The sequence below is a fragment of the Pieris napi genome, chromosome 6 (genome assembly GCF_905475465.1).
Source record: "Pieris napi chromosome 6, ilPieNapi1.2, whole genome shotgun sequence".
Lineage (NCBI taxonomy): Eukaryota > Metazoa > Arthropoda > Insecta > Lepidoptera > Pieridae > Pieris > Pieris napi.
In genome coordinates, this window is record NC_062239.1 from 11692223 (window position 1) to 11715937 (window position 23715).

General features: G+C 33.0%; 1 protein-coding gene across 1 annotated transcript; it reads right to left on the reverse strand.

The window, feature by feature from the left end:
* Positions 1-1672: 1672 nt before the first annotated feature.
* LOC125050560 (GMP reductase 2-like) lies at positions 1673-22138 on the reverse strand. Its single transcript, XM_047650484.1, has 8 exons — positions 21987-22138; positions 10850-10969; positions 9503-9593; positions 8128-8294; positions 5358-5423; positions 4236-4358; positions 3236-3452; positions 1673-2629 (listed from the first exon to the last, which is right to left on the reverse strand). The coding sequence occupies exons 1-8, from the start codon at positions 22071-22073 to the stop codon at positions 2460-2462; spliced, it is 1041 nt and encodes a 346-aa protein (XP_047506440.1). The 5' UTR covers positions 22074-22138; the 3' UTR covers positions 1673-2459.
* Between the last annotated feature and the right edge of the window lie 1577 nt (positions 22139-23715).

Genomic DNA, 23715 nt, shown 5'->3' on the forward strand with positions numbered 1-23715 from the left:
ATAATTTGACTTGGGATCGATCAAGAAAACAGCGTACCGATTCATGTTAGGCCGGCAATTCACTTGCGAGCCCTCTTGTGTTGAGTCACTTGTTTTATTTATTTATTGAAGTTTATCACATCATATTACATAGTATTATGTACGACATAATACTATATTTACAGTAAATGTTACAAGCTATCTTTTCTAAAATATATGATTATTTTCGTAAATATAAATGTTACAAAAAATTCCAAAAATTAAAAATATATTGTTAGCGGACTAACGCCATCTTGTAGCAGAAACCTATATAAAGCGTGGCAACACCAGCGTTGACTATGCGCGAAAATGATACTCCCCGCAAGCCCATGGGCGTAACGGGGCTCCCAGCGCCACCCGAGGGTGATTGCGCGGAAGAAGGCAGAACCGTTGACTCACTTTTATTTCGAGACTTGTTACTAACCTAACCTCGGTAGATTTTAAAAGTCTAAAGTACCTACATGTTCTAATCTTTTGTGTTACCTAATAATATATTAAATATAATATATACTTACCACTAATTTTTAGACACTTAACAATGATTTCTCTAAGAAACTTCACATCAAGTGAGCCTTCTACCTTTCTTCTTTTTTAATAGAATGAATACTAGCTGCCCCCGCGAACTTCGTTTCTCCTTAATTTGATTTTACTTAGCTTACCTTTTTAGTACATACCAACATTTTGCTATGCTATCCCAGAGACTGTTCGGTTTTCCGGAATGAAAACTTTTTAGGTTTTTCTGTAATTTCATCGAGGAAACCGGCTTGCATTAGACGTTGACGGCGTGTGTCAGTCTGGCTGATCACCTACTTGCCTATTAGTGACAAAAATATCATGAAACAGATACAGAAATCTGAGGCACAGACCTAAAAAGGTTGTGGCACCACTGATTTTTTTATAGGATGAAGAACAATAATGTATATATTTTATAGGTATATAACAACAATCTTTTATTTTTTAAAGTTTTAAATTTTATTTTTTTATTGTGTATGTTCCCACCTGAAATTAGGTGTGATGTCGCCTATTGGATTGCATAGAGATGCATGCCTATTTAAACCTCCTTAATTCTAAATTGGGTTACAAATAAAAAATTATTAAATTCCTTCCTTTAATTGATCATGTTACAAATATGTCAACAACAGTAACATCTACATAACTTAAAAATAAAGCGAAAAAAAGTTTGTGCTATTTTTGTACTTAATAACTGATTGTAAAATAATATCAAAAATATATTTTAAGAATTAAGTCCTATTACCAGAGGTAGTTTAACAAATGTCTATTGAATACAATATTAAGGCCATACAATAACATAGAGTCCAGACAAAAGCACATATATCAACATTGTTAATAGGAGAGTTAGAACTCAAAACTCGATATCGTTTATTGAATACCAAAGAACGGTGCACATTCGGACTTTCAATTAGTTCCAGTTTCGTCCACGCGGCGCTGTTCAAGTTTTCCAGACGAAAATCTATTGTTACATCAAAAACTTGGTTGAATCTCTAGGCCCTGACACGCAAAAAAATCAAGGTACTGTTTCTTGTATACCTTCTAACTTCCTGTCATAAGCATGGTTTGTATTTGGGCTAGTACACAAATAAAGGTACTACGAGACCAGATGGTCCGTTATTCATTAGCTTTTTTTACTATAAATTAAACAAAACCTACCCAAAAAAATCAGCAGGGAAACTCATTCATTCAGTTATACGCGTAGCTAACTTGTAGAAATAATTTCTATAACTCCTAGGTAAGATAGTTTCGTTCGTAGTGCACTTTGTTAAAGAGTACCAATACCAGCGAATTATTCTGTGAGTAAATTGGACCAATGTAAAGTAGACCTGCTGTTACGTTTTATGGCCCATACATATAATCTTTTTATCGATATCGAAACATTTTTTAACTACTTATTATTAGCAGTGCTACATGGACATACAGCAAAGCTCGAAATATTAATTAATTGGTAATAAAATACTATTATATCCGATTAATACATATTAGAGAAGCAAGATAATTTTAAAAAAGTACGTTTTTACATTATATAATATGCCTTTCCTTTACATGTAATTATGTTAAATTTTTATATTATAATGCAGCAAAGTGTAAATAAATAAATATATAAACTCGACATTTCGAGTAAGATTCGGAGTCGAACGCGAATTGATTGATTGATGTCAAAAATAGTACTTTGTTTTAGTCTCGACTCTCTCGACCACCGCAGTAGTGAGAATGAAAAACAAAAGTCAAAATCGTCAAAATATTACACATTTAAAATACACTTCACCGCATTTATCAATTTTTTTATTTCATTTGTTTTTTAAGTGACATAATTAAACTACTTCATTTATAAACCACAGCTTATCGCAAACTATAGGTACATAACTGTACAGGCTGTGGTAATACTTCGGATATAATCATATTTTATCTAATTTATTCTAATAGAATTACGAGAAAGTGTCGTTCACTTGTCTGCAGCATCTGATGAAGGTGGCTCGTCGGGGCAGTTCTCTTAATTTCGCCGCTCCCACATAAGTACACGTCGATCTTAGACCACCTAAAATGTCTTTTACGGTTACCGCTACATCTCCTCTGTATTCCACTTCTACTGTTTTACCTGTAAATCCAATTTTGTTCATATCAAACTCCCAGAAAAGACTTAATGATGACAATGTTGCCTCCTCTGCGTTATTAATACGTATTAATAATTTATTCCTTTTAGATAACACAGATCATATGAGGGATTATATGAGGGTGTGCAATTATTTAATCAATTACCGTATAAAATTCGTAATATTAGCGCGTTTAACCAATTCAAAAGGGCATTAAAGATACATATCAGAATGAGCCTAGTAGGCTAAAATTGGGACGGCTGATGGCGGAGTGTATTTCGTTCTATATATTAAGTTTCTCATGGAAATAAAAATACAGTTTTTGTAATGAGATATAAAGTTCTTTAAACATTCATTTTAGTAAGTACAGCTTAAAGACTTATTTTAAACAAATAAATTTATAAAAAATAAACAAAAATAACCTTCAAAAGACACGTGTATAAATTTGACAATTGTCGTACTATGTTTGTGAGATATATTATTTTGAGTGAAGGAACTTTTGTTTGTTTATAAAAATGCCTACGAACTTTTCAGCCCTGTCCTTTCAGGCTGAAGGTTGAAGGAAGTAGTGGTGATTCCTTATCAAGTACATAGAACATTCTAGTACTAACCTTCCGAAGAACGATACTCAGCAACGCCACCAGAATGTTTCAACATGGCTGTGGAAGAAGACATCCCATAGAACAACTTGACTTTCTTTCCGTCTGGCTTTGTGACTACATCGCCCCCACATTGATCGTGACCGGCGAACATCCCACCGGCCATGACAAAGTCTGCACCAGCGCCGAATGCCTTCGCAACATCGCCGGGGCAGGTGCAACCACCATCCTATAAATTTTATTATTTGACATGGCAACATTTGAAAAAAAAAAAAGTTGCCGAATGCCTTCGCAACATCGCCGGGGCAGGTGCAACCACCATCCTATAAATTTTATTATTTGACATGGCAACATTTGAAAAAAAAAAAAGTTGCCGAATGCCTTCGCAACATCGCCGGGGCAGGTGCAACCACCATCCTATAAATTTAATTATTTCACATGGCAACATAAAAAAAATTAAAGGCAAGGCCTTTACAGGGAGAGTATTTAGACCATAAGTTTTGACAACAGTTATATATAACTTAACTGTTCTTATTAATATGACATTTGCATGCCTTTTTATATAGCCAGTGGAATGTACCAATTTCTTTGCAAATAAACGAAAGTCAAAAGTCAAAATCATTTATTCATATAGGCAATGTACACTTATGAACGTCAAAAAAGTAATACATATTAAATGCTTCTAATTTTACATTTACTGCCAGTTCTCAAATAAAGGGCATTAATCGGCAAGTTTTTTGTTTTACACAACGTTTGTAAGGAGCTACAACCATTACACCATGTTCCACATGACATCTTAAGTAACAAATAATAATAAAATAAATTGAAAACAAAGATTGTTCCTCTATCAGCAGGAGGTGTGGTGAAATAGGAGCACGCACTTACATTCTCGTTGGAATAAAACGATTTATTTATAACATTGTACGAAATTTAGAAAAAGGATATATTCCTCAAGATTTTTATTACTTTCAGTAAAATTGATAAATAAATATTGAACTCTAAAATTCCTTACCGAAATGATATGACCCTTTAGTCCATGTGCTGCGTCGGCGCATTCAATGACGGCTGACAGCTGCGGGTATCCCACACCCGTCTTAATTCGTGTAGTGCATACTGACCCTGGGCCTATTCCGACCTGTAATATTTGACAAAAATTTAATGGAGAGAAATAAGGAAAGTTTTAATTTATGCATTATGCAAAAGTTCCCCAGACTAACTATCGCTTACGCCACGGCAACTATTGATTAAGATTAGCCGACGCGGGAGATATAATATTCCCCGAGTAGATAGATGAATGCAATAAATGCACAATGCGTGTGCTCACACATATGCACATGATAGCCCGATGTATCCCATATGATACTAATATTGCAAAATTTTAATGGAAAACCAAAATTACATTTTTCTGTTTCGAAAAATCGCTTGCTTTCCAAAGATTCCAACAGTTACAACATTTGTGATTGATATAAACTAATTAATACAAAAAGTAGTTTGTTATAGTTATTGAATAACTAGTTATTTCTTCCAAATGTTGTCCCGGCGAGATGTTGACAGGTTACGGTAGATTCTGGGCGTTTCTTTACAGGTTCAGGGTTAGACAAAGTACTTCCTGTCCTTGTAGCAATACAGTTGAAGTGTGTGTGACGGTGTTACATGTCTTGAGCGACTGTCCAATGTATGGATACGATAGGTATAACACTGTACAAGCTATGGTAATAAAACTAACAGAGACGAACTATAGAGAAATAATGTTCAGCAATAGGTTAAGAGGCTTCTTTCTAGTATTTGCTGTCAATGTTATACAAAAAGTTGTTAAAAGAAATAAGTAGTATTGCTTAATAACCTGGGTTACCAATACCATTTACTTAAGTTGTTTAATACATCCGACGTCAACATAGTCAATTAGCTAGAAAATATATTTTAAAAAAAGATAGTTTTTAATTAACGATTAACTGTATGTATAGCAAGTATAGTAATCATATAAACTAGAACTTAAATAAATAATTAAAAATTATTCGTAACAATATGGTCTGTAGTCGAACATGTTATTAAAAATATACATTATATTCATTTAACATTGAGAAACAATTACAAGTAATAAAGAAAAACATTCTAAATAAACCTTAAATATTACCTTTATAATATCAGCTCCAGATAGAATGAGTTCTTCAACCATTTCTCCAGTTACTACATTGCCAGCCTGTTATAAAAAAAATAAATTAAACATTTATAATATTTAATTAAAACTAATTTTTTTTTTTAAATTTAATTAAAGAATAAAGATTGTAGAACTTAAATTTCGTTAAATATATCAAGATAATAAAATGTAATATAGTATTTATTTATTAACACGTCGTTGCAAGTATACATATTAAATACAATACAATTTGTATATACTATTTATAATATATAGACTTCATAAATTAACATTTATTTTAAAGGCCGGAAACGCATTCTATAGCCCTCTGGCATTGAGAGAGTCCATGGGTGGCGGTATCACTTAACATCAGATGAGCCTTCTGCTAGTCAGACCACTATTATAGATAAAAAATCCTATTAATAAAAGGCAGGCAGCGCACTTGTGAGCCTTCTGGCAATGTAAGTGACTATATAACACTAGTGTGGAATTTAGGGAATATGTTAGGTTGTATTCAAATAATTTCAAAAAAGATTGCAAAACTGCAAAGTCTCAATATTTAAGTTCAAAAATAAAAAATAGCATGGATAAAGTAAAAGCTACCTGGAAAATAATAAATGAAGAATCAGGTAAAACGTCTGACAAACGAACTGATTATATGTTAAAAGTTAAAGGGAAGTTAATAAAATCTGACCCAGAGGTAGCTTCTTCTTTTGAAGAGTTCTTTACAAATGTACCACTAAATACGACCAAGTCCCTAGATTCTTCACCTGCTGCTGCGATCTCATTGCTAGAAAAATGTGTACCTGAATGTAATATTAAATTTCAGTTTAAACATATAACTTGTAATGATATCGTTAAAACTTTTAAGCTTATTAATTTAAAAAAAAGTAAAGATATATGGGGTATGTCAACAGTCATTTTAAATTCCGTTATTAATGTAATAAGCTCTGAATTGTCTATAATTTTTAACAGCTGTATCGATTGTGGAGTCTTTCCGGACGAAATGAAATTAAGTAAGATTACACCGTTGTTCAAGGCAGGTAGTGAGTCTGATCCGTCAAACTTCAGACCTGTTTCCGTGCTCCCTGCGTTGAGCAAAGTTTTTGAAAAGATAATGCTAGACCAGCTTTCTTTACATTTTAATAAAAATAAACTCTTACATAATAAACAGTATGGTTTCACTAAGGGTCGCTCCACAATCGATGCCGGTGTGAAGTTGATTTCGGACATATTTAACGCCTGGGAAGAATCATATGATGGAGTCGGCGTCTTTTGTGACCTGTCAAAGGCCTTTGACTGTGTTCATCCTGATATACTCGTTGGAAAGCTTCAACACTATGGCGTTGATGGCAAAGCTTCCAGCCTGATGAATTCATATTTAAAGGGAAGGATCCAAAGAGTTCATGTCAATGGAGTCACCTCTCCGGGTTCGCAGGTATCAATGGGCGTCCCCCAAGGATCGATTCTCGGGCCTTTCTTATTTCTGATTTACATAAATGACCTCCCATTCTTTGTCAACGAAGTTCATGAGATGGTATTGTTTGCTGATGACACTTCACTTCTATTTAAAGTGAATAGGAATAACGTATTATTGGACGATGTAAACAATTCTATCTCTCGTATAGTTAACTGGTTTAATGTAAATAACTTATTGCTTAATGAGAATAAAACAAAATGTATTAGATTTACAACTACTAGCGTAAAGCGAGATATTGGTAACCTGAAAATTAAGGACAGTGAACTAAACTTTGTTGACAAAACTGTTTTTCTAGGCATAACAATAGATAGTAAACTCCAATGGGGCCCACACATAGAGACTCTTTCGAATAGGCTGAGCTCTGCAGCATATGCAGTAAAGAAAATCCGACAGTTTACTGATGAGGACACGGCTAAAATTGTGTATCATAGCTACTTTCATAGCGTTATGTCGTACGGCATTTTATTGTGGGGTGCTGCTGCAGAGGTTCAATCCATATTTGTGCTGCAGAAGCGGGCTGTTCGGGGTATTTGTTGTGTTTCTCCGAGGGAGTCGGTACGGAATAAGTTTAAGGAATTAAATATTATGACACTATCTGGTCAATATATTCTTGAAGCCTTGTTGTATGTCCAAAAAAATATAAACGATTTTAAAACAAATGGTGACTTTCACCAGTATAATACGCGAAATAGAACTAATTTGAGTGTACGACCAACCAGGCTCCAAAAGATAAATCACTCCTTATATGGAAATTGTATTCGTTTTTACAACAAACTCCCAAGCGCAATTAGAGAATTATCACTAAATAAATTCAAAGTCCTCGTTAAACGAAAATTAATCAACAAAGCTTTTTATAAATTTGAGGACTACTTAAATGATCCTAATCCTTGGGATTGAATTGCTCCAGTTCAAACAATTTGTATGACAATACTTGGCGATTAAAAAGAGTGGCGGAAAGTTTCTTGCCAGTTCTTCTTACCCGCTCTACGCCCTTGACTTGCGAACTGGTAGTAAATGTAAATTTACGATTAATTTAACTTGACTATTCAAAAGTGTACTTAGTTACCTACTTGAATAAAGATATTTTGAGTTTGAGTTTGAGTTTGAGTTTATAGGCGGCGCAGCAGTATCACTTAACATCAGATGAGCCTCCTGCTCTTTTGCCCCCTGTTATAATCAAAAACTCTTACACTATTCAGTCCCTTAAGGCAACACTGTTCTTGTATTCCTTCTCATTCATCTTACCAGGCCCGTGATCAGCCTCGACATAGTACTATATGTACTTACTATGATTGTGTGTTTTGGGAAGCCAGCCCGCACCCGTCGGACATATTCTACGAAGTGCTGTGAATAACCATTCGCCACATCCAAGCAGACGAATTTTAATTCTGGGACGTTATTTAAAATCTCGGATAGGCGATCGAAGTCCGCTTCTGCTGTGCCAGAACTTGCAGCTTTAAGAAATAAATAAAACGTTTATATGAAGAATTTAAAAAAATTCAGAAGTACGTAAGTAAGTCTACTGGCATTTAAACTGGGGCTAGGTTTTATTTCTATTTATTTATTTATTACGGCAGCCAACAGCTTTTATAAAAATTACTTAACCAAATGTATGTAAACCAAGAACTACCATAAAAGGCCTACCCTAGTAAATTATAATATTTGTGTAGCTATGCGTACGTATGTGTTCATGTGATTAAGAAATTAATAAGTTCATTTAATTAATAAATTATTTTGTATATAATTTTTGTAGTATTAATAATGTCAAATTGAGAAAATAAATCATTATAATGGTCACAAATGCTTTTTATGGGAGCGTTACGAGAAAAGTTATTTTATTTGTATTGTTTAAATTGTTAGTACTGTAGGCATAGATGACTTCAAACCAAGACCCAATCAGTAAAGATTGGGCAGTAATATCATTAATACAATGAAAAAACAAAACACAAAATTAATAAATAGAGCCTCCATCACTGTTAACTTAGAGATAATTCAAGAATATCAGGACGTAGCATTTTATTTTCTAGAACAAAGTTTACAAAAGAGAGTACGCCTTTACATGAATTACATATAAAAAGTATATAAAAGAATATTATTTTGACTTGACTTTCTACAATACCAGTGAATAGCTTAAACTAAGGTAATGGTCTAACGACCGCTTTCTATACCCAATCCAATTTCATTGATGAGATTGATAATTCAATCCACAATACACATCATAAAATACTCTTCAATAATGGATCGATATTCAGTTTGTAAACTTTGAAGTCGACAGATCGAGTTTTGACATTTATCAATCTCATTTGCGAAAATCTGGATTGGAAATAATTTTAGATTATAGAAGATAGAAAGCGGCCATTAGTGTTCTATTATGTTTTGACACTTCGTGTGTCCGAGATACCGCACTTGAAATTATATTCACTACAATATAGGTCTATCAACTCAAAAGGTTTAGTTCTTTCTATAGGCGTCTTGTTTCTGTTGTATCAATTGGATTGCCTCAGTATTCACATGGTTATGTAGCCTGTTTAAGCAAGCTAAGGCAAACCGTTTCGCCGTATTTAGGACTGCATCAAGATCTTTACTATATATGGCCGAAATTACCAAAGGATATCGTTTAGTTTTAATTAACTAAAATAGAAATAAATTCTAAAACACTTACCCATTTGTTCTAAACATTTGGGGTTATCTTGTGCGAATTTTTTCCACTGCTCCAGGCTGTAGTATTTGTGTATGCATGTGAATAGTCCATGCTAAAAAAAAAGAAACAAATTTAGTGGTGATATGTGTTAAAAACGGATTTTTCCAAACGGGAGTTCTGATTTCTACATCAGTTTCAATTATTTATAATGTGTAACTATACACATGTCGACATTTTTGGGCCTAAACCGAACTGATACTCGGCTTAATATATATCATAAAGGATATATATATATATAGCTATACCGTAATCTCATAGCATAACACAAAAATAAAAAAAATAGATTTTCATATGGCAATGTCAATTGTCACCCGATTTATCAAAGTACAAGATCTGACAACCGCTGCTGAGATTTTGTGATTATTTTCTTGTTTATTTAAAAATATTGAAAAAGACACTTCGATCTCAAGCGGGAATTGTTTTTAATGTTCGTAAAATAAAGGAAGAAGGTGTAAATGAAACTCAATCTTTGATTTTAAAGCGCGTGGTAGAGTTGACTGGTTTTGATACTTTTAGTTTCTTTTATGTTTCTTCGGTACTTAATAGTGGCTTCTTTATAGGTTTCCAGTACTACTATACGGCTAATCGTAACTAAGGGCACATATAAACATACATACTTCATGTTCATTAATACTTAAGACATAAGAAATTAAACAGTATCAACTTCATTTAATCCAATTAACCTAGTATTGCCCACAACAAATTACTACTTCCCTATCCGCCATGCGATTTCGATAAAACTATTGTTTGCGCGATTTCGCGAACATCGGATACTATTTATTAGAACTACTACTTGTATGTTTATTAAACAAAGAGCCTAATGTTTATTTTACATTTCCTGCTTGTAATACTATCATAACAATGTAATGGTTAATTCCCATGAAGGCTGATGTTCGGTTTGGAATTTATTACATTGTCATACAGGATCATGTGTACGAGACAGCCTTCTAGCCTATTAAGAATGCCTACGATTCCCGAAACTAATCAAAAGCCCTTAAATAACTTAAATTAAAATTAACCCTTTCGTAAATGCTTTTTTACTGTAATAATAACCAGCTGCCCACTCAAGTATTTCCTAACCAATTCGAGGAATCCTTCAAGAAGAGAATGTACCAATTCTGAAACCGGCAACGCACTTGCGACCCTTCTGGCAATGTGAGTGTCCATGGGCGGCGGTATCACTTACCATCCACCACCATTACCATTCACCACTTGAGCCTCCTGCCCGTTGCATCCAATTTCATAACATTTTTTTACCTTAATTTCTGTTTATAGTATGCCATGTTTCATGTTTATAAAAAAAGATACCTTGGACAACTCCTGTGCCATTTCAAATGTCCCCACGGTGTCCATGTTGCTGGCCATCACAGGTACACCACGGTACGTCTGACCGGAGTTACGGAATGTTATCTCCCGGAATAGATCTACCTGAAAAATTATAATTCGTTTTTAGCAAAATTATAAACATTTTTGTTGTGTTTCCTAAAAAACTACGATGTTTTTAAATGTAAAACTAATTATTACAAATTATTGTGACCCCAGCCTTGCGATTCTGTAACTTAATTTTCGAACTCACACAGCGGCTTTCGCATCGGCAGTCGCTCTCAAATCAGTCGTGAAGCAGTCATTTTATGATTTGGCATTCTGAAAAAGGTGGGAGCTTGTAGTTTATTGTTTATCAGCGACCGCCGATGCGAAAACCGCTGTGTGAGTGAGTGAGTTACAGAATCGCAAGGCTGGTGCTTTCCTCGCTCTTCGAATAAGTATCACAATACAGCGAGGAAATGCCAGCATTAAAGGTCTGCCATTTTTAATTAATATTATTACTATGCAGGCTAAGAATATTGTTAATAATGTATATTTGTGTATGACAAATATTGTGCCATTATTTCGGTTCCTCATTATATAGTATATACTGTTCTCTGTAGTACTCGATATAGTAAGTACATTCTGTTAAACAGAATTTGCGCTTTAAATTTATACTCAAATAGAATATCTTTAAATAAATCGTAATTGTAATTAAACTCCTAACCAAACGACTAAAAAAAACCTAAACGACTGGTCATAAAAACGTGATGAGGTTTTTTCTGTGTTCAAGTGGATTCATAAATGATTTAAAAAATTAAATGATTTCTTATCTATAAAGAACAAATTATGGCGGGCCCGCTAGTTATAAATAGAATCAAATGAAAGAAAAATATTGTTAATTTAAAATTAACGATGTTTTAAATAGAAAAGAGTGCAAATAGACTTCTAATGAATTCAGCTAGACAAAACAACTATGTTAACAGATGTTACAGTAAAAATAAATAAACTAGTGGAAATGGGCGGGGCACATGGCAAGAGAAACAGAAAAGTGGAGAAAAAAATACTAAACTGGTGCCCAAGCAAACGAAAAAGAGGATAGACCAAATTAAAGAAACAGCTGATGGTATATGGCAGAGAGTGGCACATCGCAGAGAAGAATTTGATGCCTTGGGTTGCATTGGCCTCCTCCAAATCCCGCTAATAAAAAAAAACAAAGCAAATCCCGGCAAAGGCCAAAAAAGAGCACACAGATACACTAAAAGAAGTTTGAAATAGAAACGTGCTTAAATGTATCGGCATTAAAGATAATTAATCCGCATTGTTAAACAAATAATTACTAGTACAATCTAACATTGGAAGTGTAATATTTATTGTATTTTGTAAAATTTATGTACACCATATTTGTAAAGTATTTTAGAATACTTAGCTTGGATCATATACAGAAATGCATTATGTATAATGTACTTTAATAATTAATAAAGCATGGTAACACAACCGCGATTAAATAATCATACATATTCTGTATTCGAGCGCAATTAAAAAGAACTCAAAGGTACAAAACCTACATATTTCTTAACTATATCAGTAAATCTTCAAAGGGCATTAATTTTTTTTTTGTTATTTTCAATTTAAACTTTTATTCAACGTTTATATATTCTTCAATTATTTTTATGGACTTTATTAACTGATAAATCCGTTTCGCAAACGTACCGTAGCCAATTAGATCAAAATGATTACTATTTGTTTTAAATTTGCATAAAACCTTTTTATAAAATGATTGGAGAATCGCCAGATCCCGTACCTCTATTTTTGATAGACAATTTGACGGTCGTGATACTAGAGAGTAGACATTGGACACATTGTATGTGCCAAATACATAGTTAATAACCTTGTTTTTGTCTTATCCCTTCATTAAACGTACGATAAAATATTTAAACATTATAGAGTATATAAACAGTTATAAATTCAGAAATTGTTTAAAGCGACACTAAGAGGATTATTCACATGAGAGATTTCTTCACAGGCAATCTTTACTTAAGGACCCATCTGGTTGCCATACTCCAAAAAAGTACATTGTTTCTTGCCATTTTTCGTCATCGTTTCTTGAAGTAGGGCGAATGGAAAATATATATGGTGGAGTTAAGTAGTATATGTATCCATTTTGAAAGATCGATACACGATTTCAATAGCTTCGCTCGATAGAAAAAAAAATCCAAACATAACCAATTTTTGATACTTTGAATTCATTTTATGACGAAAATGTATGTCGACGTAAAATTGTAAACACCGTTAGATGGAATCTATCGATAGACCAGTCATTATAGACATTCGAAATTGAAAATTTGATAATAATTCCAAAAGTTTTCAAACTTCGGTCAAGTGAATGGTACATTGGGACGACAATAAATCTCATTTTGCAACCTTGTCCGCAGTCCGGAACATTGTTAAAATTGCAATTAAATTAATTTTTGCTGTATGGTCGTGAACAAAATTCCAAAAGTTCTGCAAACTTGGGGAAGTTTTCGATATAATATTTCATATCACGTATAAAATTTGCAACCAACCTAAGTGTACGGAACATTTTTTGTTATTTATTTTATTTTTGATATATCTGTCAAATTTGCAGAACTTTTGGAACGTTTTCCTTCAGTTTAATAAAGAAAAACATTAATTTTTAATAACAAAAAATGTTCCGTAAATTTTATACGTGATATGAAATATTATATTGAAAACTTCCCCAAGTTTGCAGAACTTTTGGAATTTTTTTCACGACCAAAACTTATTTTTAACAATGTTCCGGACCGCAGAGCAGGTTGCAAAATTTTATAGTTTGTTTTAATACCACTCCCGACCTTACATCAAAATTTGAAAACTTTTGGAATTATAATGAATTAATTGTCTTGACTGACTGGACTACGAAGTGAAACCGTCAAATTGTGAAACGGATCAAAATAATTAAGTGATTTTACAGTAAAACTCATCTTCACGAAGGTGTTTCAAAATATCTATATTCAAAAATATGACAGTGACAATATATTCTTCTTATATTCTTTAAGAAAAATTAAACTTTAATGGTCGTCGTTTGTGCTGATGAGTTAACGATGTAAAATAATTAAAAAATAATAATTCCTAAGAACAACCAACTCAGTTTTGTATGGCGCAGCCCGGAAATACAACGACCACTATTTAAGCCTCGAGTTCTTTAAGCTATCGCAGAATAAGTTAAAAGGAGTATTAAGAATATCCATAGCGCTAAATCACCTGCATGAGCACACCAGACATATACCCTCACTTCACTCATATCACACAACACAGCCGAATTACGAATTTAATCAATTGTATTAATTTTTCCTTTCGAAAATGTTTAAACCTTTTTGTATAAATAAGGTATTACATCTTTCGCTATATGTTTAGTTTAATGGTTATATATAATATTACGAAAGAATATAATAGGATTACGAAATAAAAAATAAAATAAAAAGCTTCGATATACGATGCAAGATTGATACTTCAGCAACATTCCTGTATGAAATAAATATACATTTTTGTTATGTTAGATTATATAAAATTACTTTATTAATTTGATTTGTCAATTCATAATAATTATATCCGTAACATTTCACTCTATCATAGAGGCCAGGCATCGAATGAAATAAAACATCCAGGTTTCTACGGGCACACATAGCAAATTACTAAATAATATTGAAATCAATACTTTTGCTACGGTAACGGAAAACAATGCGGGGGTAAATATAACTGTCGAGCACTCCCTTCTGCATATAAATGATAACACCGCAATGCCAGTCACAGAACATTAATTTTTAAATCGTGTATATTATGTATTATATTATATCTCTTTTTTCCGATATTATATTGTATTGGCTTAGTGTTATAAGTACGTATAGTGTATGTATTTTTGTGAATAAATGTTTGAATTTCAATTATTTTATTAATTATAATTATTAATCCAGTGGCCATTTATTGGTACCAGTTCATCAGACCTAGAATTAAAATATTTCCTCATTTACGCACGCTGATTTGGGTGATTTTTTAATATATTAGGGGGGGCAAACGAGCCTATGGGACGCCCAAAACGGGTAGTCATCGCAGCCCATAGACACCCATTTTTAGTGGGTGCGTTGCCGGCCTCTGAGGGAGGACTCAAATTTTGAATAGTTGGAGGTCGTTTCTCTCCAGGAAGAACCTCACCGGGTGTCGATTCCACAGTTCACTAGTTTGCAAAAGAAAATGCCTTGTGAAACGGACTGTGTAAGACTTCCAGCCATCAACGTGATGTTGATGAAATTTTCAATTCATGAAGGCAGGAGGGATCAACCCAAACAATTCATCAGAACAATCAGCGTAGTACACTTTATAGTAGGTACCTATATATAAAACGCAAAGAGACGCAATGTCTCTGCGTAGAGAGAGAGAGAATCAAACCGATCAGTAAAACATTGGAGATTGACAATTCGACAAGCCCTTCGCTGAATTTGGTCAAAAAGAAGAAGCTGTTATTTGGGAGCACCAGCCCAGAGATGTGAGCAGTATTCCATATGAGGTCGTAGTTGATCGATTATTTTTATATCATAATTTTAAGTGATACCGACGGCCCTCTTATTGCCAGAACGACCGCGTTGTTGGCCTTTTAAGATTTTGACCTCCTTTTTCTAGAAGTACCTAATTCAATACTGTAAATATTTCAATGGTGTTAATTATAAAATCTTAACATGAGTACCTTTTCACTCCATATATCCAAGCTAAATTAAGTCACTAACTATTTATATATGTATCCACCTGTCCAGAGGTGGATGGGGAGGATCAAGAGATCCTAGACAGTGTCTCGCTTTATCACTGATTTTTATTCAATACTAGTGGACCCGACAGACGTTGTCCTGCATGATATTTCAAGAAATTAGTAAAGCAAAGTATGAAAGTACCGACTGCAGCGCCATCTGGCGAGCTGATTTGTGAATCTAAACCATTCCCAGATCCCCTTGAACACACACAAAATCGGTCGATTTCATCAAAATCGGTCCAGTCGTTTGAGAGAAGTTCAGTGACATACACACTCACAGAAGAATTATATATATAAAGACTAGTGGACCCGACAGACGTTGTCCTGCATGATATTTCAAGCAATTAGTAAAGCAAAGTATGAAAGTACCGACTGCAGCGCCATCTGGCGAGCTGATTTGTGAATCTAAACCATTCCCAGATCCCCTTGAACACACACAAAATCGGTCGATTTCATCAAAATCGGTCCAGTCGTTTGAGAGAAGTTCAGTGACATACACACTCACAGAAGAATTATATATATAAAGACTAGTGGACCCGACAGACGTTGTCCTGCATGATATTTCAAGCGATTAGTAAAGCAAAGTATGAAAGTACCGACTGCAGCGCCACCTGGCGGGCTGATTTGTGAATCTAAACCATTCCCAGATCCCCTTGAACACACACAAAAAATTTCATCAAAATCGGTCCAGTCGTTTGAGAGAAGTTCAGTGACATACACACTCACAGAAGAATTATATATATAAAGATATTCACATATAAATCAACCAATCTGTTTTGTCATGTCATGAGTTTATTATAAGTAAATCATGTATTTGGCACTTATGTTTTTAGGTTACTTTGATCAATCGCCATTGCTACGAGTCGTTAATTATTCGGAACCCGATATAATAATTAGCCTGTTATTACGTAGGACAGTGTAAATGTTTGTATTATATCAAGAGTATTATAAAAATGTACACAAAGAACGCGTGACGCACCACTTCACAATCGCATTGTGATGTCAGATGATGTAATTTTGTTATCAATTCTAAGTATCCTTATCTACCATTAGCTGTGCCCTTTATTTTTACTCGTGTACCGTGTGTGATGTTATATACCCTTAATGAAATGACGTCGAGGCAGAATACGTAATACCATCCGTATCACCTCGAAGTCCGTCGTTCCATAACAGGGCGTTTTTAAGGCAGTTACGGAACCAGCTGCCCAGTGAAGTATTTCCGAACCAATTCGATTTATTCCTTCAAGAAAAGAGCATATCAATTCTTAAAAGGTCGGCAATCATATGGAGTCGGGCAGCTCATCGAAACGAATTGCCTTAGAAATATTTTATAAATATAAAATTCTCGTGTCACAATGTTCCCATACTCCTCCCAAACGGCTCGACTGATTCTTATGAATTTTTTTATGTATATTCAGTAAGTCTGAGAATCGGCTACTACATATCTATCTTTCAAACCCCTAAATGTTAAGGGTGGTCCACTAATTTTGTATTTTTATTTTTTACACAAATTTTTTTGTTTTTATTTTTTTATGATGCAACATATACCCTTAATTTTATCCCCTATACAAACAACGCCTATTTTGTATTTGTTAATTAAAATCTTAAGACTTTAACTCTGATGTTTATTTAGAGAAAAATTCACAGAATAACCTAAAAAGTTTTCAATCCGGAAAACCGAACAGTCTCTGGGGTAGCACAGCAAAATGTTCCATGTTGGTATGTACTAAAAAGGTAGGCTAGGCATTAAGGGGGAAACGAAGTTCGCGGGGCAGCTAGTATTATATAAACGTATTGTAAAATATTTCGAATTAATCAAAAATGGCAAAAGCCTATGCAAATCTAGCTTATTGAAAAACTGTACTAAAAGTTTTTCGTCGGAATTTTTATTCCATTTGAGTAATTTTTGGGTTCTATTATACCTGGTTTTAGAAAGATGGTTTCCCGTTGTAAATAATTTTACAATAAAACTAAGACATTTCATTGTGTTCGTGTGTTAGTAATTTAATTATTTATTTAAGATTTCCTCTTCAACAACGTTATATTATTATCAAATTATTGGATAAAAATCGTATAAAATCCTTTGAGTTTTTGGATTTATCGCGTAAGACTGATACTATCGACTTATATAACAACTATCATTACTTGCTTGTAGGTTAATTTTTCTTCGTTCGATATTTTAATTGAATTTTAATTCTAAACATTAATAGATCTATTAATCACCCTATCAAATCTATTATTAAAACCAACTATTTAATTTACCAACCTAGGAGTTCAGGCAATACAATAATTTTTTTTATTGAATATTTTTTGGCAAATTTATGTTCACCATATAATAATAAATAAAATAAAAAAAGCATTTGTATTTCTTCCAAAAGAACAAAGTAAACTTTATCCTATTACATATATTTCTTTTTTAAGAAAATAAATTACAATTTTTTTTTCTATTATTATATCCTAATTATTTTGCAAGAACCCCCTCCGGAGGTGCCCTCCTCCAAGGATCTCCAGGTATCTATCTCAATTTGCATCCAATTCGAGCCAGCCGTTTTAGTAATGTCGTTTCCCAATAGGGCCTTAATATTTTATAATAGTTTGTAGCATATACTGTAGAAAATGCATTGTATTTTAATAATATATAAATATATATATAATATATAAATTTAAATGGTTTACTTCAATAAATATATATTATTCTATTTGTATATAAAGACTTGGTTCGTAAAAAAATTTACAAAATAAGCGATCGCCCTGTTTTCACGAAAGAACCACTGTCTATAGTCTATACCAAAGAGTCACAAACGCACTGTTACTCTAATAAAGGAAAGATTTGTATTTTTTTTGTACGAATAAACTCTACCTTTACCTTTACATTTATTATATGTATTTAAAAATGTCTAGCGTACTAAAAAGTTTATTTTGCAGAACAGTTTTATGAAATTATTTTAATTATTGATAGATGAACCTCGGTACTTGCTCAACCATTTTGCCTCAACCAAATAACCACGACAAATGTTTGCTTATTTAAAACTATCATTTACGTATACAGATAATATATAAAAAAATAAGTGGCGCAACAACTTTTTGTAGGTCAGGGCTTCAGATTTCTGTTTCTGTTTCATGATCATTTGTCAATCTAATAGGCAAGTACGCGATCAGCCTCCTGTGCCTGACACACGCCGTTGACTTTTTGGGTCTAAGGCAAGCTGGTTTCCGCAAAGTTTTGAATCTTATCACATAAGACCAGAATTTTTATTAGCTCAGAACTAAAATGACGTAAATTTATTTAACGTAGATAACGGCTATTTTATATATCTTTTATTTATATGTATATTATCTGTGAGTAGTGTTGGCCTAGTGGCTTCAGCATGCGACCCTCCCATCCCTGAGGCCGTATGTTCTATCCCCGGCTGTGCACCAATGGACTTTCTATGTGCGCATTTAATGATCGGTCGACGGCATGTGTCAGGCGCAGGAGGCTGTTCTCGCCTTTTAGATTCACAAATCATCGTAGAACATATACAGAAATCTGAGGCCCAGACCAGAAAATGCTACAACATTTAAAAAAATTTTTTTTAATTAAAATTATGTATCATAATTAGAATGACTGATGTTTATACTTGATATTCGTGTAAACAATTAATATGTTTTCTTTATCGTCACGTATTTGATATCTCAGTCACTAAATTTTCGACATCTTTATCCGCTTGCCTGAATTCAATATAAGGCACACATTTATAAGAGATTAGGTAGAGACACAGACAAAAATCATACATCTTTTTTCATATTTCATCATTTAAATAACTTCGCTCGATAGAAAAAAAATCCAAACATAGCCAATTTTTGACACTTTGAATTCATTTTATGACGAAAATGTATAAGGAACATGATTTTGAAATTTACACGATATATTTTATCGCAAGCCGAGTAATTCATTTCAGAAAAAAAAAACGTTTTACATAACTAATTGTTATTACGGGCCGGCGTGCCTCAGTGCTCCAGCTCTCCACTGCGCCCCGCAGTCCACCGCGAGACACTGACACAGCAATTCGTGCTGGGATAGGGCCTTAACGACAATACTCAATATTTTGAAGAAAGAAATAAATTGAAACTCTAAAAAGTACGTTATCCCGCTCCTTCAAATATTTCCTCACATCCTCTTTATTGGAAAATAGCAACATCTTCAATCTTCATAATTAGTGTCATAGTTAGCTAGCAATTTAATTATAAAGCTGTTTAATTATAAAGATGACATTTAGTCGTGAAAACTGTCTTTCAGTTTAGTCCCGGCCTCTCACAGCTGGATATTAATTTTATTAAATACTAAGCTGACCCGGCAAACGTCGTTTTGCCATGTATATTATTTTTTGGAAACATTTTTTTAGTTCAATTAAAATAACTATCTACTATAATAAAAAATAGGGGTTGATCGTAGAGGGGTGAAAATTAAGGGTTTTATGTATTTTTGTATGCTGTATCATAAAAAATAAAAACAAAAAGTTTTGTCTAAAAAATAAAAATTTAGGGGTGGGACCACCCTTAACATTTAGGGGGATAAAAAAAATAGATATTGTCCGATTCTCAGACTTACTGAATATGCATAAAAATTTCATAAGAATCGGTCGAGCCATTTGACATTGTGACACGAGAATATTATATATTAGACTAGCCGATCCGGCAAACGTCGTTTTGCCATATTTATCATTTATAATAAAAAATAGGGGTTGATCGTAGAGGGGTGAAAATTAGGGGTCGTATGTATTTTTTAATGCTGTATCATTAAACAATAAAGAATAAAATTTTCTAAATTATGTAAAATTAAAAAAAAAATTTTAGGCGTGGACTACCCTTAACATTTAGGGGGATGAAAAAATGTTGTCCGATTCTCAGACATACCCAATATGGACACAAAATTTCATGAGAATCGGTCGAGCCGTTTCGGAGTAGTTTAACTACAAACAAACTACAACACGAGAATTTTATATATTAGATGTAATAGTCAGACGTATAGTATCTTTGTAGATATTGACGTCTTCTATAAAACTGTAGTACATCACTTTGCTCTATTGGCAATAGTTTCCGGGGCGTACACGATATAGTTGTTGGCAATTTTTCACACCTTGAGATACAATATCAAAGTTTTCATACTCCTATTTCGAAAATGTTGTATAGAATATTATGTTTGTAGGATTTTAATAGTGAAAGAATTTTACAAACGGTCCTGTATTTATGGAGCCAATTCAAACCAAAATATTTTTTTAAAATATTTTTATATATAAATTCTCTAGTCTATGTCAAATATTAGAAAATTTCCCCTGAAATAGGCCCTTGGTGGTTGCGCTGAAACCGGTGGTTGTCTTCCATACAAATATACCAGCGATTAAAACTTTATGAAGAAATGTTAAAACGATGCAATGAGAGGTTTATTTAATATCTATTAAACGTCTTCAAAGATATCAGCCGCAGACATACAAACTAGAAAAAAGCGGTTATCAATTGACAATTGACATTTGACTACTAAAATAATATTTTCACGACACTTGAATTGCAAAAGAGTTTTTTATAGAACAGAGTGCAATATCACAATGAAGGCTCGCTCATTCTTCGCTAATTTCTTAAAGCCGTATTAGTTCGAAAGGATTAGTAAAGAATCAACGGTTACTTAAAAGTTTAATATCGATCCAATCCGAAGATACCATAGATATTGTTCTACTTCCTTAAATCGAGCCTTATATACCGTTATTTTGGTTTATAATCTAGGATTATGTATATAGGCCGACTCTAGAATATAATATATAAGTTGCACTATTTCCTGTTACGCTATGATCTTGGTCTTTAGTTAAAACTTTGGACTGATTTTTCATAAACATCTAACAGCCATGAGATTTTAAATTCATGGCTAATATTAGCACTAAGCTGTAAATCATTAAAAATACTATATTTATTAGTTATTTATTTCATATACGCATCTAAATATCTACTGTAAATGAGCGTGTTTAAATTACTATAAACAAATTAAAATTTTAAATGTGAATTAACTAAACTAAAAGTAAAAAACAATTATTATCTTTCTTTCTTTTTTATATTTTTTTTATTATTGTTATTTTGTGTGTGTGTTTTGTTAGTAATAAATGTTATGTCTATATCTAAACATTACATAACAGATTATTGTTAAACTAAGTTTAACCTGAATATAGGTTTAAGTCTGGGTTTTAGATTCAATTAATTCCTTACTATACACATCGACGAATTACAAAAAGGTAGAATTGGCATGAATATTTCATAGACAAACCCAAATTTAAAATAAAATTATTTATTTCAGTATCAGCCAATACTTACATCATTCCGACTGTTCAATGTACTTCTTTTAGGTCTCAACAACACATCCTTGAAGTCTAATTTAACTTCGTTAATTATATTTGGCATTTTAAAAATACGATGTAACACTAGACGCGCACGATATCGACTGAAAGCTAAGCGTACTGCAGCTGTTCTGTGTTGCCATGTATTAGCTCGTATTTCGCCGGAAAACTGGATTAAATTTGAAAATTCTTGAAAATTCAAATTGAAAGTAGTTCATGATATTTTTATTAAACTATATTACTTTCAACTAGTACAATAAAATTATATATTTGTTTCAGATAACATTTAAATTTTAGAGTTTCATATCATAAAACGCTGTATTGTTTAGTTAGTTAACATAAACCTACTTTTAAGGATGACAATTTAGAAATAATAATTTTCATAACTTCCTTACTTTAAACAATAGCTGTAACTATTTTCTCTATTTAAAATATATGGTCAAATTAACACTATAAGTTTTAAGTTTCCTGTGAATTTAAATTACCAAACATAGGGTAATTCTTTCAACAAGCAACCCAGATACAATGTAGAGACAGTGACGTCACAAGGACGGACAGAAATATCATTACATAGTGCTAGGTGAAGGTCAACCAACTTTCTCATTATCTTAAATTGAGAAGGCATTTTCAAAATTGTTGAAACTATTGACATAACAATCAGCTGTCATTGTTTTCAGTGCGCATGCGCGACGCGGAAGGTAATCGAGCTAAATTAAAACAGCATTGAAGCTAACATCAACATGACATTTCGGATTATTCTGTCTGCATGGAGAACATGTGGAATGAAATATGCTAAATAGGAAAATATTGTAGTAAGGGGCCGTTCAAGTTTTACGTAAGCAGATTTACTGCAATTTATTCCCCCCTCCTCTTGTCAGAAAAAGTAAGCTAATCTCTCAAAATATATAAATTACGTGTCACGTTGTTTGTCCGCTATGGACTCCTAAACTACCGAATCGATTTCAATCAAATTTGCACACCGTGTGTAATTTGATCCAACTTATAAGATAGGAAAGCTTTCATCTCAATTTATACCCGCAATATTATTTTATTGCAAAATGTTTGTTTATTCTTTGATAGTCACAATTCTAACAGATGGCGCTGTGTTGAAAGTACCAACGTTTCACATAAGCTACAATTTCATGGCATAACCACTAAAAAAGCATGATGGTCCCCATGACTGGTGTTCTCCTACCGATTCCCTTGAATAGTTTACTACTATGTAATATAAAAAAATCTTAGCCACAGCAACGCTTGGCCGAGTCTGATGGTAAACATATAAATTTTTTGTGTGAATCCTCGAAACTGCATTTCGTTTAGACAATGTATATATGTGCATAAAACTAAATAATTACTGTTGACGTAATCATCAAATAAGCACATAAAATACCCCTCCCCCTCCCCCCTATAGTACTTACGTAATACTCGACCGCTGATACATGTTTGAACCAAATAATAACTACTGGAACGATTTTAAAAGTTGTCTATTCCATTATTATCATCCTGGACTGGGCCATATATATTAAACAAAATATTTTGGAAATTAAATATCCAGCTGTGCAAAGTCAAGAGAGTTTTATAAATTAATAAGTAATTTTCACACAGATTAACAGATTAAGCAAAAATATTTCTCTAAGAATACGTTTATCTCTTTGTGTCTATGCTTAAACTTTTAATTAATTTGGTCTCGTTCTGACAATTGTGTT